Consider the following 17,286-nt stretch of genomic DNA (forward strand, 5'->3'; position numbering starts at 1 on the left):
AGATTTAGAGTTCAACTTCAAGATAGCAACATAGGCATGAGCACTTCCCACAGATGTTAGTCAAAAGAACCGCGGCAGTACGTGCGCTAGCATAGTACATACTGAACATCAGAATCCAGTCAAAGTTAGTCCAGAGGTGATTGCGTATCACATGAAGCTCTGTAAAAGTACCAGAACTGAGCTTGCAAACGAAGCACAAACGGAGGGATAGAACAGCGTAACGTCAGCAATCACGGGACATCCAGGGAATTGCCAACACGGTCCAAGTCCAAGACAGCTTCTGTGCCCATGGAGTTACAGCTTGTAAGAAATCTTGTCCCGTCTGTATGGCCTATATTCGCGGTATTAATGGTGAGCTTTGCTGGAACTCGCTTACCCTGATCCCCCCTTCAGAATAAGCAAACTTGTCGGGCGGCCATCGACTAATGGCTCGGCTAGCACTTGTCTCTGAGAGAGGCTGGAGATAATGTCCGGCTCTATATGAAAGAGGTGGCTTACTAGTCTGAGTACTACCGTATACACTCGACAAAATGGAACGGGGCTGTGGAGTCATTTCAACGCAAAAACCGATATCTTATGCCCTTCCTCCTTAAGAGATTTCGATCTGCTACTATACATAGTAAAAAAGGTATCCACAGCCCCGTTCCATTTTGTCGAGTGTATACGGTATGGCTGAGGCCAGTGTTGGGGCAGAGCCTCTTATAGCAAGTAATGCCTGCAGAAGCCCGGTCAGCTGGATAACAGATGGACGTGTAAGAGTGGTGGTGAGATTTGAAATTCTAGACAACTTTTAAGAACTCAGTTTCTCTGATCCCGATTAGAAGGGATCAGTTATCATCATCGTCCTAGTCACATATCTCCCCCTGACTACCCACGTTCATCTTGCCTTGACAGTAAGACAATGTTTTGAATGAATACTCTCCTACTAACAAAATGCTTTTCTGGTTGAAACCACATCTGATGGGGAAAGGTTTCGATTTCGGCTTGTGGGGTTCTTCTCTACACGTTATATTGCTGTTCACGTGGTGATAATAGCATGATTTGGGTCAACCTGGCTTTGGTGAATATAACTCTCTTTAGTTTGTAGATACTTTGAGATATGTTTGATGGCGCCTTGTAGATTTGATTGGCTATTGAGAGCTAGTAATAAGCACGTCCACACAACCTTTCAAACTCCATAACGACTGAGCAGCATTCCATGGCGCAATTCTCAGATATCCATTAGTCACGTGACTGCACTGGTTGGGATAGCTTATGTAATTTTCCTCCTGCCTGGAGCTCTCGTTGGCCCGTGCACCAACTGCAAGGCAGAGCTGTGCCTGACGTGGACCTTCTCGGAATGACCCTGCTGGAGCAAAACACCAACCAATTCATCACCTCCGACTCTTGTAATTCTCTTGACATCTCCTTTGTTTCTGCACAAACTTTATAATTCCGTCCTTGGGCCTTGTTTATGCCATTGGGCCTACACGGAAACAACGCATTCTCTACTACTCGACCATTCTTACCCCAGCAGCCTGTCGCATCGCCGCTCGTATTGCTACAGACCTCTCTAGCCCGTCCACACGATCCCTCATACTTTGTCAAGATGCCTGGTATCGTCTCGGCGACCGGCGTCCTCGCCTTCCTTACCGATGAGGAGCCCGAACTCAAGGTCTTCGCTCTGCAGACCCTCAACGACGACATAGATACTGTCTGGACTGAGGTCGCTGCTGTGTTGACACAGATGTACGTCATCTTCGCGTCTCGCCTTTCACGGTGTGATAAGCTTTGCTAACATTGTCTCCAAGTGAGGCACTTTACGAGGACGAATCGTTCCCTGAGCGCCAACTCGCTGCTCTTGTACTTGCCAAGGTCTACTACCACCTCCAGGCCTACAATGATAGTATGGTCTTCGCCCTCGCCGCCGGCGACCTCTTCAAGCTCGATTCCCCTGGCGAGTTCGAGGAGACCATTATCTCTAAATGCGTCGACCAGTACATCGCAGTGAATGCTGCGAAGAAGGCGGCTCCTCAGGCTTCAAAGAACACCGACCTCCCCGAGCTGGCTACTACCTTCGCGAGCGGCGCCGAGGGTGCTGTCATGTCTCCCACCACGCCCTTTTCGCAGACAACTCTACCTCCCAAGTCTCTTCTTTCCCGCGACTCGATCGACAACACGATGCTCGAGGCCACCTTCCAGCCCGCTTTCAAGCAAGGCCGCTCTGGTTCTATCGCTGAGCTCCCCGACCAGGCCACTGGCTCTCTTCAGAGGGTTGTGGAAAGACTTTTCGAGAGCTGCTTGGAGCAGGGTCGTTACAGGCAAGTGGTAGGTATTGCGGTTGAGGCCAAGAAATTGGATGTTCTTCGAAGCGTCATTAAGCGCGCTAGCGATGATGAGAAGAAGGCCAAGTCTAACCCTCTCGAAAACTCTCCTGGCCCGGCAGAGGACCTCATGGAGTACACATTGGGTATTTGTATGGACATTGTCCAGGAGAGGGGCTTCCGAACCGAAATTTTGAGGCTCATTCTCGATCTACTCAACGAGATTCCTAACCCTGATTACTTTGCCATTGCCAAGTGTGTCGTTTACCTTGACTCGGATGATGAAGCATCTCGCATGCTGCGCAATCTTGTTGAAAAGGGCGACCGTTCTTCCATTGCCAACGCTTACCAAATTGCTTTCGACCTTTACGACAACGGTACGCAGGAATTTCTGGGCAAGGTTCTCGCATCACTCCCAGCTAGCAAGCCTGCCAAGAAGGAGTCAGACGAGAACGGTGAACAGTCCAACGAGAGCGAATCTCTGCTTCAGAATAAGCAAGAAGCCCCCGAAAACGAGCTCCCTGAACAAGTATCCAAGGCCTATTCCAACATCCGAGAAATTCTTGATGGCAGCAAGACCATCCATCTCAACCTCGAGTTCCTCTACCGCAACAACCGAACCGATTTGAGCATCCTCAACAAGGTCCGCGACAGTCTTGAGGGCCGAAACTCCATCTTCCACACTGCGGTTACGTTTTGCAACGCCTTTATGAACCAAGGAACTACAAACGACAAGTTCTTCCGCGATAACTTGGAGTGGTTGGGCAAGGCAGTCAACTGGTCCAAGTTCACGGCGACTGCCGCTCTTGGTGTTATTCACCGCGGAAACCTTTCTCAATCTAGAAAGCTGCTTGAGCCTTATCTCCCCCGACAAGGTGGCCTCAGCAGTGGCTCTATCTTCAGCCAGGGTGGTGCTCTCTACGCCTACGGACTGATCCATGCCAACCACGGAGCCGATGCCTTGGGCTACCTCAAGGAGCAATTTGGCCAGGCTGAGGAAGAGGTCGTTCAACATGGTGGTGCTCTGGGTCTCGGTATTGCTGGTATGGCTACTGGAGATTGGGAAATCTTTGAGAAGCTTCGAGAAATCCTGTTCCAGGATTCTGCTCTCAACGGTGAGGCTGTTGGTTTGGCTATGGGTCTTATCATGCTTGGCACCGGAAATGTCAAGGCTCTGGAGGATATGATTACATATGCGCACGAAACCACACACGAGAAGATTGTCCGTGGTCTTGCTATTGGTATGGCGCTTATTATGTTTGGCCGCCAAGAAGGGGCCGATATTCTTATTGAAGGACTCCTTAACGACCCTGATCCCACGCTGCGATACGGTGGTATCATGACTGTTGCTCTTGCCTACTGCGGTACCGGTAGCAACAAGGCTATCCGAAAGCTCCTTCATATTGCTGTTAGCGATGTCAATGATGACGTGCGCCGTATCGCTGTCATGAGTCTAGGCTTCATTCTCTTCCGCAAGCCTGGAAGCGTGCCTCGAATGGTTGAGCTCCTTTCCGAATCATACAACCCTCACGTGCGATACGGTTCCGCCATGGCTCTTGGTATCTCATGTGCTGGCACAGGTCTTGACGAGGCCATCGACCTGCTCGAACCTATGATGAAGGACCCTACAGACTTTGTGCGACAGGGTGCCCTCATCTCTCTCGCCATGATCCTTGTTCAACAGAACGAGGTCATGAACCCCAAGGTTTCATCGATCCGCAAAACTCTGAAGAAGGTGGTTGGCGACCGTCACGAGGATGCCATGACCAAGTTCGGTGCTGCTCTGGCGCTTGGTATCATTGATGCTGGTGGCCGCAACTGCACCATCGGCCTCCAGACCCAGACTGGCAACCTCAACATGGCCGGCATCGTTGGTATGGCTGTATTCACACAATACTGGTACTGGTTCCCCTTTACCCACTTCCTGTCCCTAAGCTTCTCTCCTACTTCCATCATTGGACTTGATCACGATCTTGAGATGCCCAACTTTAAGTTCCACTGTGCTACACGACCCAGCCTCTTCGATTACCCTCCCGAGCAAGAAGTCAAGACTGAAGAAGGCCCTGCTCTGATTGCCACCGCAATTCTGTCAACAACTGCGCAGGCCAAACGACGAGCTCAGAAGAAGGAACGCGCCCAGCGAAGAGAGAGCATGGAAATCGATACCGCCCCCTCTAAGAGCGGTGGCGACAAGATGGACGTGGACGAGGACAAGAAGGCGGACGAGACTAAGGATAAGAAGGAAGAGCAAGAGAAGGAAACGGCCGCTTCTGCTGATACTAAGAAGAAGCCCGAGAAGGAGAAGGTTGGCTACGAAATCGAAAACATGACTCGAGTTCTTCCCGGTCAACTCAAGTATATCAGCTTCCCCGCCGGCCGATACAAGCCGGTTAAGAAGGTGAGCATACAAGTCTTGCTGCGTCGTTTGCATTGCTAACTTTTTACAGCCCACTGGTGGTCCCCTGCTCCTGCACGATAGCCAACCCGACGAGGAGAAGAGTCTACTTGAGGAGAAGCTGAAGAAGGTTACAACCGAACGGGCCCCTGTGGCCGGTCAACCAATTGGACGAGGCGGACGAGCCGGCGCTCAGCGCGCTGTGCTTGATAGCCTTGCCGAATCCAGAGGAGGAGCCAACAGCGCTATGCTCGGACAGTTGCTTCGCAACCAAGGTCGATCACCATTCGGCCTGCTCGACGCCGAGCCCCAGACTCCTGGTGGTAACGCCTCAGGCGCCGCCGCTGCTGCGGGTGTATTGACCGCCGTCGATGAGGACTCTGATGACGATGAAGAGGCTCCGGTACCTAAGGAATTCGAGTACTTCACTGATGCTGGAGAGGACGATGACGATGACGAGTAGGTATGAATATGTCTCAGAACAGTTCAAAAGCGAGGTCGATACTGTGGGGATAGTTGGATTGTACACTTAGAAGGCAGATCAAGCGAATAGAGCGGGTACGGGGCTAAGGCTAATGTACAATATGCCCAGGGACGATGTATTCACTTAGCTGAGAATAGAAGTGGGTGGTCTACCGCCAGTGATATTATTTTGTCATCAACTCGATTAGAGAATGGTTGTTACACTCTGATGCAAGTCATTGTTCTAGTAATTGTACTCATCGTGCGTTTGGCTGTAACAAACGCCATTCATCGTTCTCCCAGTAATAACCCCATTCGCCTGCTCAAACTCTAACCATAACTATAAAACCAAATGCCATGCTATTCACTCAAATCTACGCTTTTGTTTCTGACCCCGTAGGACCATCATCACAGATCCTCATCCGATGCCACGCCGTAGCAAGATTACCGCGAATATTCCATGTTGCTGCGTGACTTTCTGGTTGTGTGTTGTACGCCTCGTCTGTAGCTTTCACAACGAACGTCGCACATCGCTTCCCGGATGCTGCAGGCTCAAAGGCCTCCAACGGGACAGCACCGTCAAACTTCCATCGCCGCCATGCCCAGGCTGCGTGACCGAAGCAAGGTGATTGCTCGCCGTCTTTCGTGGAACAGTCGGGAAGAATGGAGGCTTGAGACCAGTTTTTGCCGTTATCGAGGGAGATGTCGACACGGACGATGGCACGGCCTCCACCGGAGTATGCGTAGCCAGCCAATGAAGCTGGTTTTGTGTAAGTGTGAGAATTTTCATCCTTGGCTGTCCAATCGCCAAGTTTGCACGTTGTAATGGCGCTCTGAACAGGTAATTCTTGAATGGCGGGTGCCGAATCCCAGTCGACTTTTGTCTGGTTCGGTCCAAAACACTTGTAATCGCGTCGCTGCCACTGCGATGTGCTCTCCTCGTCGCTAAGCGTGACATGGTTCAACCACTTGACAGATCGTGCAGCAACATGTCCAGGAACAATAGCTCGTAGAGGAAATCCATGATCGCGCGGGAGAGTCTGGCCGTTCATTCTATAGGCAAGTATCACGTCGCCTTGGGGATCAATGGCCTTTTTGATAGGAATCGATGCACCGTAAGCTTCTAAGCCGTTGAACTGAACATGCTTTGCCTCAGATTCTCCTGTGAGGCCTGAATGCAGGTCAAAGCCAGCATCTGCCAGGACGTCAGAGAGCAAGACGCCTTCCCAGCAGGCGTTTGAGATAGCTCCAGCAGTCCATGGAAGACCATTTGTTTTGCGACCTGATTCTTCATTCATGTGTCGCCGGCGGTTGCCAGAGCATTGAAGAGAGGCTGTGACTTTGTGAGATTTGAAGCGGTTCTTGAGGTCCGCGAGGGTGTACTCTTTTGTGGTCCCGTCAGGAAGCTCTATCGTGAGACTGTGATCATTTGGGTCCTCGGCGATTGTCGGCACCCACATGTGGTTGCGCACGTAGAAAAGGTCATTAGGTGTAAGAAAGTCATTCGTCATAGCATACGTCGGCGTCTCTGCGTTTCTGGGCTTCTGCGTCATCGTAATCAAGTCTGGATGTCGAACTGGATCATCCGCGAAAGGATCTTCAATCTCTTCTCGCGCCGGTCGTCCATCAACAAGATCCGCCGGGTCAACGTACCCAATTAGGTACTGATTTAAAATATCGTAAACATAATCGTTCTTGTGTATAGAAAAGATGTCCCAGTAGGGATCAATGGAACCGCCCGCAGCGCGAAGGATAACATCGCCGCCGGGATGTGCGCCTATCCATTCTGTGATATCGTAGACTTTGTCGCGGTGGATGACCCAGGGGTGATCAGAATGAGCATCGTGTTTGCGAACTTCGTTGATGCGATATCGAGGAAGCGAAGGATCTCGAGGATCATGGTCGTTTTCGTCATGGGAGATGGCATCGCATCGTGTAGGCGATTGTTGCGCGAAGCTGTAGGCGAGGTAGAAGGAGGCTGCTCCAGCGAGGAGAACTGCGAAGGAAGTGCTTGGATCTCTCGATATCGTCGCAGACTTATTAGACGCGGGAGGTTTTGTCTGTGCAGATCTTGTAAGTCGTGTTGCGATGAAGGTACGAGATTGTGCCCTCGCTGGAGCTTGTGATGCAGGGGTAGATAAGGATCGTAGGGGTCGTAGCTGGCTGGCCAAGCGCCGTGTTGATCGCGAGAACATGGCTACAGAAGAATTAAGAGAGTCACTTCAAAAAATGAGCAACAACGCATCGCCAAAAACACTTTGTGAGTGTTGTCGCAAACGAAACAAATCTCTAGTAGACGTCACAGTGGACTACAGTTAGATGGATCTCTAACAAAAATGACGTTGGGGAATATCTCGGAGAACAATCATCAAAACTGTGAGATGAAGAATCTCACTTTATACAAGCCCTTCTCTATTTCATGATATGCCAGCGGTGAGCAACGTGACACGTGAACAGCAAGAACGAGTCAGAAGAAAGCAATTAATCAAGGTAGGTACCTGAGATGCCGAGACAAGCATCGTGACTTCTCTTGAGGTTCAGAGCATGGACATTATTTTGGTCGCCGATCAAATTGCAATCGCCGACTGTCTGTTATTAAAGTTACGTCACTTGACACATGACAAGAGGATCCTATTGGTCGACACGCCGAAAGACGCCCGAAATGGAAGGTAACTCCCCTGGAGGTGCTACGGCTCAGTGATGGGACCCCTGTAATCTTCTGCAGCCACTTTTAAGCGGCACAACTGCCGGTCAGTGAAATGTTAGTAACCTCGTATCAATCCCCGACGACAAAGACATCGATACGGCTTATTTTCTCCATTAGATGGACAATTCCAGCGCAGTAACTTTGATGTCGACCCTTCTAGTGTTAATGGATCCTATCGAACTTAATATCGTTTTGGACAATACGCTATCAGCAACCAGACTTGTTGTGTCACGGCACGGAAACAAGTCTTCATGTACTGTGCGTGTGTAAGTTGCACAGATGCCAATCGCCGGGAACTTGTGCTTGGCCGTTCGTTGGCCAAGACAATTTTCTGTTCCTCGACAAATATGGAAAGAGATCTGATGCTCCTCTTGATTCTTGAGACTGTTGGCTTGTTGCCTGGTCTGTCGTGCGTTTGTTTGCCCCTTGCTCAGTAATTGTAGTGTGTTGATGGCCCTCACATAGACCTGGGATCGCTTGTGTTTGATGGTTGGTTCACTTGAACTAGATTGATGTTGATCTGCGGACATATTGAAGAACTCAGTTTCTCTAATCCCGCACAAGAGGGAGATTAGTTATCATTATCGTTCTGGTTATATATCCCCCCCGGTGCCAACATGTTGAATAAGTCCCATTCAAGTAGCGACGGAGGGCCAAAGCCACATATGTGAAGTGGAAAGGTTTCGCTCCTGGATTTGTGGCATCTCCTCTGCTTTATATAGGTAGCCCATGTGCAAACGTTGTCCTAAGGCACATACCATATACTTTGCAGCAACTTCACTCTGTAAACTATGACAAAGATACCTACCAACAGGTCTTATCTTCTTCACGAGATGAAAGATATCAGCACTCAAATAAAGATGCCGGATTTTAAACGCCGTGAGGAATGCCATTGAACTAAATAATGTGTTGAACAATACTCTTAATCACCAGCTCTATTATATTATGCTTTGCATGTCCTGACTAAGTTGCACCCTCTTTCAGGGTGAGCCAGGTATACACACCCAATATAAGTATCAGATTTTAAAGAACTTTTGGGGCAAACCCTTACCTGCAGCGCATATAAATTGCAACTCGGGTCCAACTCAGAAGATAAATCTCTTCCTCTTCATCAGATGTGGTTCCTACCCGGATTCGATGTTTTCAGCATCCGTCGCTACAGTATGGCTCATTAGATTGGGGAACAGGGGGTCAGAACAATGATGATGAACCAATCCTTCAGTCAGAGTTGATTCTTTTCTTCTTCGAACAGGATTAGAGATGCTAAGTTCTTCAAAATACTAGGCATCGGTTTCTCTATTTAAACAGTAAAAAAATGCCGATTCAATACTGACCCGAGGTCGGGTCAGCGTACTCTCCCCTTTACGCCTTTATTCTAGGATTAACGGGAGTAGCCAATCACGCGACCGGTGCTCGCTCATCCTATATCGATGCCAATCGCCCGAGACTTATCCTTTACTTATCGTCGAAACAAACATGAAAGGAGATCAGATAATCTTCTTAACTACTGGCATGTGGCCTGGCCGTGCTGTTGCACGGTCCTGATGCCTCGATCTGCCTCATCTAAATAGTAGGCCAGACTGCACCATTCACTACCTATACCTATGGAGTAGTGCGATGTCTTTTACGGCCATCAGATAGCGGGGTCTTGTGTTTAACAGTTCACTTGAACCAGGATATACACGCAGATATTTCTGAGAACTCAGTTCCATTAATCCCAAATAAAAGGATTAGTTATCATCATAATTCTGGCCCAACCCAGTTATGACTTGCATTGGTTTCCCAAGGAAACACATCTGTGTTAAGTCAAAAGATTTAAGTCTAGATTTAAGTGACACCAACCGTCCAGTAACTTTACTCTACAAACGTCCTTATAATAATTCAGTTAAATTCACGCTACATACAAACCTTCAATCCCCTCCCCCCCGCCCCCCCAAAGGCGATCTCATTCTGGTTAATGGATATAAGTGATCAGGCACACATCATTCGCAAAAGAGGAAAAAATCAGCAAAAAACATACAACACCGGGGATTCGCTGGTCGTCACCGACCCAACTACTAATCCAGCGCTTCGCAGCTTGACTATGGGAGAGCGGACGGGATCCCGTATTTTCTACGAGCTTTGGTCGTATGTAATAGATGTAGATGATGCAATGGTATATATCCATGAGCGATAACTCATGGTAGAGCTCAATGGCCGTGGCCAGAACTTGATGTGTAATCTTGACCACCTACATTCACCGGCTGGCCAGGCAGCAGATAAACCTTTCCTTTCTATTCCTGCTGAAACTCTACAGTGCATTACGTGCTCAGCAGTGTCTCGATCCAAGTCTACTCTCCATCACCGAAAACTCTCTATTGACCTCCGAGATTCTACCAGCCGAACCCATCGATCAACCCCCAGCATGTTCTTCTAGCAAGTCTAATCTCCCGAAAGTAAGTTAACCAAAGGGTGGTTTTCAACCGGTACAAAGTCTCCAAAAACATCACACGTGTACCCAGCATTAGTCGCCGCCATCACATCCATCAAAGCCACCAGAGTCAGTGTGACCGTAATCATGAGAATGCGACCCATGATGATAGCTGTGGGAGTTGCTATGACTGTGGCCATAGCTATTGCTATGGCTACGGCCGGACGAGAACCAACGGTTGTGACCGGCAGAAGTAGAACTTGAACCAGCGCCGTGATGGTGGCTTGTCGAGCTAGAACCCGCCGTCTGGGTGGACGAATCTCCGTGGTTATGAACACCCAAAGCGTTATCATGTCGGGTAGCCCCTGAGCCGGCTCCATGAACAGGAGTAGCTGTAAAGCCTTCGTCGTCTTTGCCAGGGTCAATATGATCTGGGTCTACGCCGACCTCGGTGACTTGAGGGAGACCGCTCGTATCAATGGCCTTGCCTTTGGACTTCTTCTTTTTCTTCATTGTCTCTGAACCAAGGGCCTTCTTAGGCAGCCAGTTATCACCAAATCTCTCAGTGGACTTCCCACTCTCGATTCTTTCGAACAGTTCGATGCCGTTCTGATCCGACTTCTTCACAGCGCGCTGGTTGTCCTTGGAGCGGAAGAGATTCGTAGATTTGATCCATAGTCGCCTCACGTTGTCTTTGCTACAGACCAGACAAGGCAGACAGAAAAGTAGTCGAAGAAAGTTTCGACAACTTTTCTTGTCTTCCCTGAACTCGCCAGTGCGTCTCTTGTTAAGAAGATCGCGGAGTATCATTCCCAGGAAGAAGGCGAAGATAGCTACAAGAATTACCAATGCGGTGATGCCCTCCTTGTCGGCTTTGAAGATCGGATGGTCTTGGGCTTTGGCGGTGATGTTATTGGTCGAGTTTCCGGCGGGCGATGCTTGTGTTGGCATGATTACGTTGATTATGACGCTCGAAGCTGATGGATGGATCACGACCTTGGTCTCGATGACCGATGTGGAGGGAGCGGCCATGATGACCACGGAGATCAAGTTGGATGAAAGTGATATCTGCTAAGCTTGGAGGTCACGAAGATCATAGAATCATGAAAGACGGGAAGACTGAAGGATGGACGGAGAGAGGAGTTGAAGTCGAAGGAGAAGAAAGATATAACTTGTTTTAAAGATGCTTTCCCTCATGCCAAAAGGTTGTTTCAAACTTTATGAGAATTGGATATTGCGCGCACGAAAGCTTCGTGTTTAGGAAGAGTTACTTTGACGGAACTCACCACGTTCTGCCAGGGCTGAAGAAGTCAAGTACAGCTAGCTTCATAGACTTCCATCTTCTTCTAGAAGTCATCCCGATTTAGACATCTTGAGAAGTCACGATAGTCTTTGGCCACATTGACTTCTGACGAACCACCCTGAGGAATGAGCCTTTCGTTATGGTGTTTTTCACTTCCAGGGCTGAACTAAGATGCCTTCCACGACAGCTTTCAAGCATCCATTATTGGCATGTCGCCGACTTGATGGTCAAAGAACCGGCCACGTCTTCTGTTTTTGAGATATGGTGAAGTGAAAAGTGATTTGAACGATAAAGTATATCATTTTTGACTTTCATGCCTCAGTTAAAGCATACAATGTAATGTATAAAGTGTAAGGAGGCAATACGATAGCGGGTCTTACCATCAAGTGATAGGAAAATTAGAGAAATAATTTCTAAATAAACATTAAGAAGAATAGATGGTAGAAAATGAAGAAACGACAGGATACCTCAGGTCAATAAGCCTGTAACTTCCCGTTGTCATAGTAATGTACTGACAGTAGACTACATGAATCGTACCTTAGGGATTGCCTAACCTGTACTTAACTCCTACTAGATGTCTTATTTGCAAGTCACCAGACGGACCAAAGTTTATCTCTGCGCAAAACTTTAGTACAAGAAACGACGACTTGTTTAGTAATCCCTCACATCTTGGACCTCACATTGTTTAATTACCCATCCCTTGTGATCCAATCTGTATAGAGAAATGGGTAAAGTCGGTGCCGGTGCCAGGGCAGTGACCGCGACAGTGCCACCGCAATGGCGACTCCAGTATCATCATCACCTTCTATATCGCCCTCCACATCCGCAACCTCCCTCCTCCGTCGCGTCGCTTCTATCAAGACCAAAAATGACATTTCTGAGCGTCTCGAGACTCTGAGGATGAGTGCGTCTCCAGTCTTTACCTCTGCATCATAAATACAACATCGAGCTCGACTGACTTCATAATGCCCCTTCAAGCCAGTGCGAAAGCGCGCACAAGAAGTGTTTCCAATCCTTCATCTTGGAGGAATCGCTCGCAGCCTCCTACGCCTATTTCTACTGTGTTTCCCGGGCTGGGTGTGTCGCAGAGTGCGCATCGCCAAGGGCTTCCGGCTTGGGATCGGACACTTGATGCTGTGTATCACGGTGCTTTTGAGAAAGGAAGTTTCGAAAAGGTGCTTAATTCTTTCTATGAGAATCATGCGAGAGAGAAACCAAATTCTGGCTATTTTCGACTGCCTGATTCTGTGCGGTACCGGATCTGTCGCTATCTACTTTCGCCCTGCGACAAGCCCCTGCGTTTAAACAAACATGCACTTAGCCGTGATGTTTGGCGCAAAGAAGACTTTGAGTCACCTTCATCAACATTACTGCAAATCTCCTCTTACTCTGAAGTATCTTTCGCCTTTCGCGCGGACATTCTTGTCGCATTTCTGCAAAACACAAAACTACACACCGTCTTGTCACCATTCACTGGACCGAGAGTGAGTCCACTTGCAACAACATGGCTCAACAACTACGGAATGTACGCAAAGAACATCGTCATAGAACTTGACATGACTCATCTAGGCTGCGGCTCTGATCCTGGGGCTGTAGGGCTGTCGCCAAACGTCGAGCAGATCGAGAAACTGCTCCAAGATTTCATCAATGCACAAATGAAGCGCAAGGAATCATGCCCCATGGAGAGTCTAGTCCTTCTCTGTCGACGTTTCCACGGAAGACGACCCCCAAGAGCCATCGCCGAGCCACCTCGCGCCATCAGTAGTCGACCAGGCTCACGCTCGGCATCACGATCAGCATCGCGAAGCGCCAAAACACCAGAGCCGTACAGTCCAACAGCGTCAACGCCCCGACGATTCGACTTCGAAGAAGACGCTGGAGGCCTACGAAGTCCGACTTTACCCGATATCCTCAGTCCAACTTATCCAACTGCATCACTCGTCGAAGAGTATTGTCCCGACTCGTACCTCCTTTTCTGCAACAACGTCCTCCATCTCAAGGGTCGCATCGGTTCGGTCCGCATGTGCGGTTTCAGCGAGGAGTACACAGCGCGATTCATGGGGACACTGTTCTCGAATAACAGCAAGATCACAAAGAGCTACGCATACCGCGTTGCGCCATCGACGATATGGCCTAAGCTAGTCGGTCAGAAGTCCTACGTTGATATTGGCGATGGGAATATTTCTCTCGACGATCACGAAGTCTCCGCTACCAACGACATTCCCAGCTCTTTGCGCATCTGGGAGGGTTGCGTGCAGCTTCCTCCGCCCCAGATCGATGCAAGCGGAGATTTGCTACTCCCCGCCATCGTGGGTGATTTGCAGAAGCTGAGGAGCACTTATGCGAGAAGTGCGACTAGCTTGTCGGAACGGACATGTGAGGATCTCAGAAAGGATGGTTCGAAGGGCGATACGTTGGACAAGAGGACGATTGCGTGGTTCAAGAGCAATTACGGCAAGGGGAAGCTCAAGAAGAAGAAGAAGAAGAAGAGGGTATTGAGCAGAGATGCTGCTACCACGTATTAACCCGACATGTGGCTGAAAAATGGAGGGCAAATGATGTGTACGATTATTTCAACGATGATTATGACAGGCCGTTTAGATTCATCAGGTCATACAAGCACGCCTCTTGGTGCCATCTAGAGAAATAAAAGAACTCTAACTAGACTCCGCCTTTTCATGGACAAATATCCTCACTGCTTTTGTAAAGACTGTCAAAAGTTAGCAACAAACCCTCAAACTGAAGTAGATGTGGACGGGTGGTAAACTTACGATCGCAAACTTGCTTCTCACTCGAATTCGACTTCCAAAGAATACCAAGACCCACGGAATAAGTGTCAAAACTGAAGCAATACCACCCAACACACAACCTGCGTTTCTCAAACCAAGATTGTCAAACATGAAGCTGGTCAATACAGGGAATATACCACCAAGCACATTGCGACAGAAACTCTGTGCGGCAAGAGCTGAAGAGGCATACATGTGATAGGTATCAGCGAGATAGTTGAACGTGGCAAGGTAGACAGAGTAGATGCCCCAGTTCGCAAAGCCAATACCAATAGCTTGTGTATAGTGACTCGTGCTTATCGGACTCAAGAACGCGACAAACAAACCAGCTGGGAGCAGAAGAGCAGTGAGACAGGAAAAGTAAAGCCGAGCCTCGGGAGAATCAGCAGGGAAATGCTTCCTCATAAATCGCCAGAAGCGAGAAACCTCCTTCTCATCAACGTGTCCGCTCCAAAGAGGATGTTTCATCAAGTTCTCTTGAAGAATACCAACTACGGTGGCAATGATAGCAGATGCCATCATTGCAACGTAGATGCGCATCGACATATTGTAGTTGTCGGAGTACAGATATGGTACGATGGAGAAGGAGAGGTAAAGCACAGCCCAAGAAAATGCAGCCCAGAGAGAAAACGAAAAGACGACTGGCTCTGTGAATAAGAGATAGAAGGGTCTCATGATAGAGGTAGCCATCATTTGTCGAAGAGGAGGTCGTTGTTCATCGGCTTCAACGAGCCATCGAATTCTTCGTAGTTGTGTTTGTCTGTTGTACTCGAGCATCGTTTCGTGTCCTGGCATGGTCTTGACACTTGATGATGACGAGCTGCTTGTATCTTCTCGAGGGTCGGTCACCCAAACTCCATAGACACCTGCATCCTCGAGCTGTTGATACCACTGGTTCAACTTTTTAGCTTTGCGTGACAACAAAACCGAGCCTCGCGTCTCTTTGAACAAGATCAAGATGGCAACCAGCAACAACCCATCGAGAATAACTTGGTGCCAGAACGACCATTTCCAAGCCATCGTATCGTCCTCAAGATCGTTGACGAAAGCAGCAGACACCAACGGTCCAAGACCTGTTCCAAACAGCACAAAGCCACTGAAAAGAGCCATGGGCGTATTTCTCTCCTCCTTCTCCCACAGATCAGCGATGACACCGCCAACGACCGAACTAAAGACAGAACCGCCGACTCCAACAAAAAAGCGAGCGATCAACATGCCAGCCAGATTCGGCATAACAGAGCAGACAGCTTGGGAGATGACGAATACAAAACCAGCGAGGATAAAAACAGGACGTCTGCCCCAGATCTCAGAGATGGGAGCGAGTGCCATAGGCGCAATAGCGAAACCAGCACAGAAAGTCGTGATGCCGACGAGTGTAGCTGTATGACTTGCCCCGATATCTCTAGCCATTGCTCTTGAGGGTGGCGAGTAGGTACCAGCAGTGTATGCCGTCAGCATTGTCGCGATGCACGAGAGCGCGAGGAAGATGTTTTTGCGTGCTCGCGGCAACGTGAAGGGAGAAGCGTAGGGTCGAAGATCCGGGCATGGTGGGACATTTTGTGCAGAAGTTGAGTCTGATGAGGGTGGTGATGGGAGGGGAGTGTCGAGTGTTAGATATAGATAGGATATAGGGTCTTCACTACCAAGATTCGGTTGTGTTGATGAAAGCGGGAGGGTGCTGGGTCCAATCTCAAGATCGTCATTGTTCTGAACGGAAGCACCCGCAGTCTGAACCATATCTGATTCCTTCATATCGATAGTTCGTGATAGTTAATATCCAGAAACCAACAAGTTATACTGTAGCGATAATCCAACGACATCCGAATATTTCACCAGACACACAGCGGTGAGAGAAGAAGAGCGAAATGAATGGGAAACATAAGGGCGGATTATGATTACAATAAGAATAGGACAGGAACAACGACCGTGTTGTATCCGGAGCGTAAACCCGGGATTATCAAGGGCTGGGTGAGGGTCAAAAGGCGGGATACCAACGGGAATAATGGTGTCTTGGCGCTGTATCCGCCTGCTAGGCCCACGTTTGAGGTGTGACTCGGACACTGGGAAACGCTAACGGGGAATACATTCTCTCCGAATGACCATTGAGGGAGGGAGGAGATCTTTGTGCGGCACGGTCAGATACAGGGACGTCAGCGAGAGGGCGGTGATATCTTGTGTCGATCAGTGGTTGCGTGTAAGACATAGGCGCCAACTGAAGAAACACGAAACCTCACCGTTGTTATAGCTTCAGTGGGAACGTAAAGAGGATGTTGGGAAGATCAAGTTTCCTCTCTACGCTCCTACGTATACAACCTTCGCAAATCATCCATCCGGGGACAATGCCGTAGTCATCCATCATAACCCGGCACCAAGACATCGGGAACAAGACGGACGTGAACAAAGCCAGACGCTAAACCCCTAGACCAAGCCTCTTTCGCACGCCAAGTCCCCCATCACCATCAACACTTTCGAGATGCCGTTCGGCAGCCACTTCTTTAGGAAAGCCACGCTCGGATGATAACAGCCGAGAACAAATCCCATTGGACCTTGTACCCGAGGAACAAAAGTCTCGACCTTTTGAGGAGATTAAGCAAATGTGAGGGGTATCGGTAATAGCAGTGATGTGAATGCTTGCTATTACCGGATACCTCGTTTGCAGATCTGAGATTCCTACCCGAGCCCCCACACAAGTTTTTGAAATCTGGGCATACGTGTACTTTTAGTGGACAGGAAAAAGATTCTGCGCTGCCATTTATGCGTGGATGGTACCGAGGATCTGTAATTGATACCGTATCTTTTGTGACGAGTGCTGCAGGCTTCAAGAGAAGAAAAGATAAACGGGCACGTGAATGCTCATGTGACCGGATTCCCCGCTGTCGCAGGCATTACTCATTAGTCTCATGTTTAGATTGCTTTTATG

At 48.9% G+C, this 17,286-nt stretch overlaps 5 protein-coding genes across 5 annotated transcripts; 2 read left to right on the forward strand and 3 right to left on the reverse strand.

The window, feature by feature from the left end:
- The first annotated feature begins 1,202 nt into the window (after positions 1-1,202).
- On the forward strand, positions 1,203-5,373 carry BKA55DRAFT_585857 (armadillo-type protein). Its single transcript, XM_046194497.1, has 3 exons — positions 1,203-1,728; positions 1,791-4,701; positions 4,751-5,373. The coding sequence occupies exons 1-3, from the start codon at positions 1,454-1,456 to the stop codon at positions 5,159-5,161; spliced, it is 3,597 nt and encodes a 1,198-aa protein (XP_046041442.1). The 5' UTR covers positions 1,203-1,453; the 3' UTR covers positions 5,162-5,373.
- On the reverse strand, positions 5,374-7,708 carry BKA55DRAFT_585859 (Oxidoreductase, molybdopterin-binding domain-containing protein). The gene has a single exon (XM_046194498.1). It carries the CDS (start codon positions 7,353-7,355, stop codon positions 5,535-5,537), a length of 1,821 nt encoding a protein of 606 aa, XP_046041443.1. The 5' UTR covers positions 7,356-7,708; the 3' UTR covers positions 5,374-5,534.
- Positions 7,709-10,036: 2,328 nt separating this feature from the next.
- On the reverse strand, positions 10,037-11,693 carry BKA55DRAFT_585861 (uncharacterized protein). The gene has a single exon (XM_046194499.1). It carries the CDS (start codon positions 11,307-11,309, stop codon positions 10,371-10,373), a length of 939 nt encoding a protein of 312 aa, XP_046041444.1. The 5' UTR covers positions 11,310-11,693; the 3' UTR covers positions 10,037-10,370.
- Positions 11,694-12,357: 664 nt separating this feature from the next.
- On the forward strand, positions 12,358-14,105 carry BKA55DRAFT_529415 (uncharacterized protein; the record flags this gene model as incomplete). The annotated part of the gene is made up of 2 exons (XM_046189074.1): positions 12,358-12,484; positions 12,559-14,105. 2 exons carry the CDS (start codon positions 12,358-12,360, stop codon positions 14,103-14,105), a joined length of 1,674 nt encoding a protein of 557 aa, XP_046041445.1.
- Positions 14,106-14,272: 167 nt separating this feature from the next.
- Positions 14,273-16,118, reverse strand: BKA55DRAFT_599974 (major facilitator superfamily domain-containing protein; the record flags this gene model as incomplete). Its single annotated transcript, XM_046196461.1, has 2 exons — positions 14,273-14,290; positions 14,352-16,118. The coding sequence occupies 2 exons, from the start codon at positions 16,116-16,118 to the stop codon at positions 14,273-14,275; spliced, it is 1,785 nt and encodes a 594-aa protein (XP_046041446.1).
- Between the last annotated feature and the right edge of the window lie 1,168 nt (positions 16,119-17,286).

Source organism: Fusarium redolens (genome assembly GCF_020744475.1).
Source record: "Fusarium redolens strain MPI-CAGE-AT-0023 chromosome Unknown BKA55scaffold_32, whole genome shotgun sequence".
Lineage (NCBI taxonomy): Eukaryota > Fungi > Ascomycota > Sordariomycetes > Hypocreales > Nectriaceae > Fusarium > Fusarium redolens.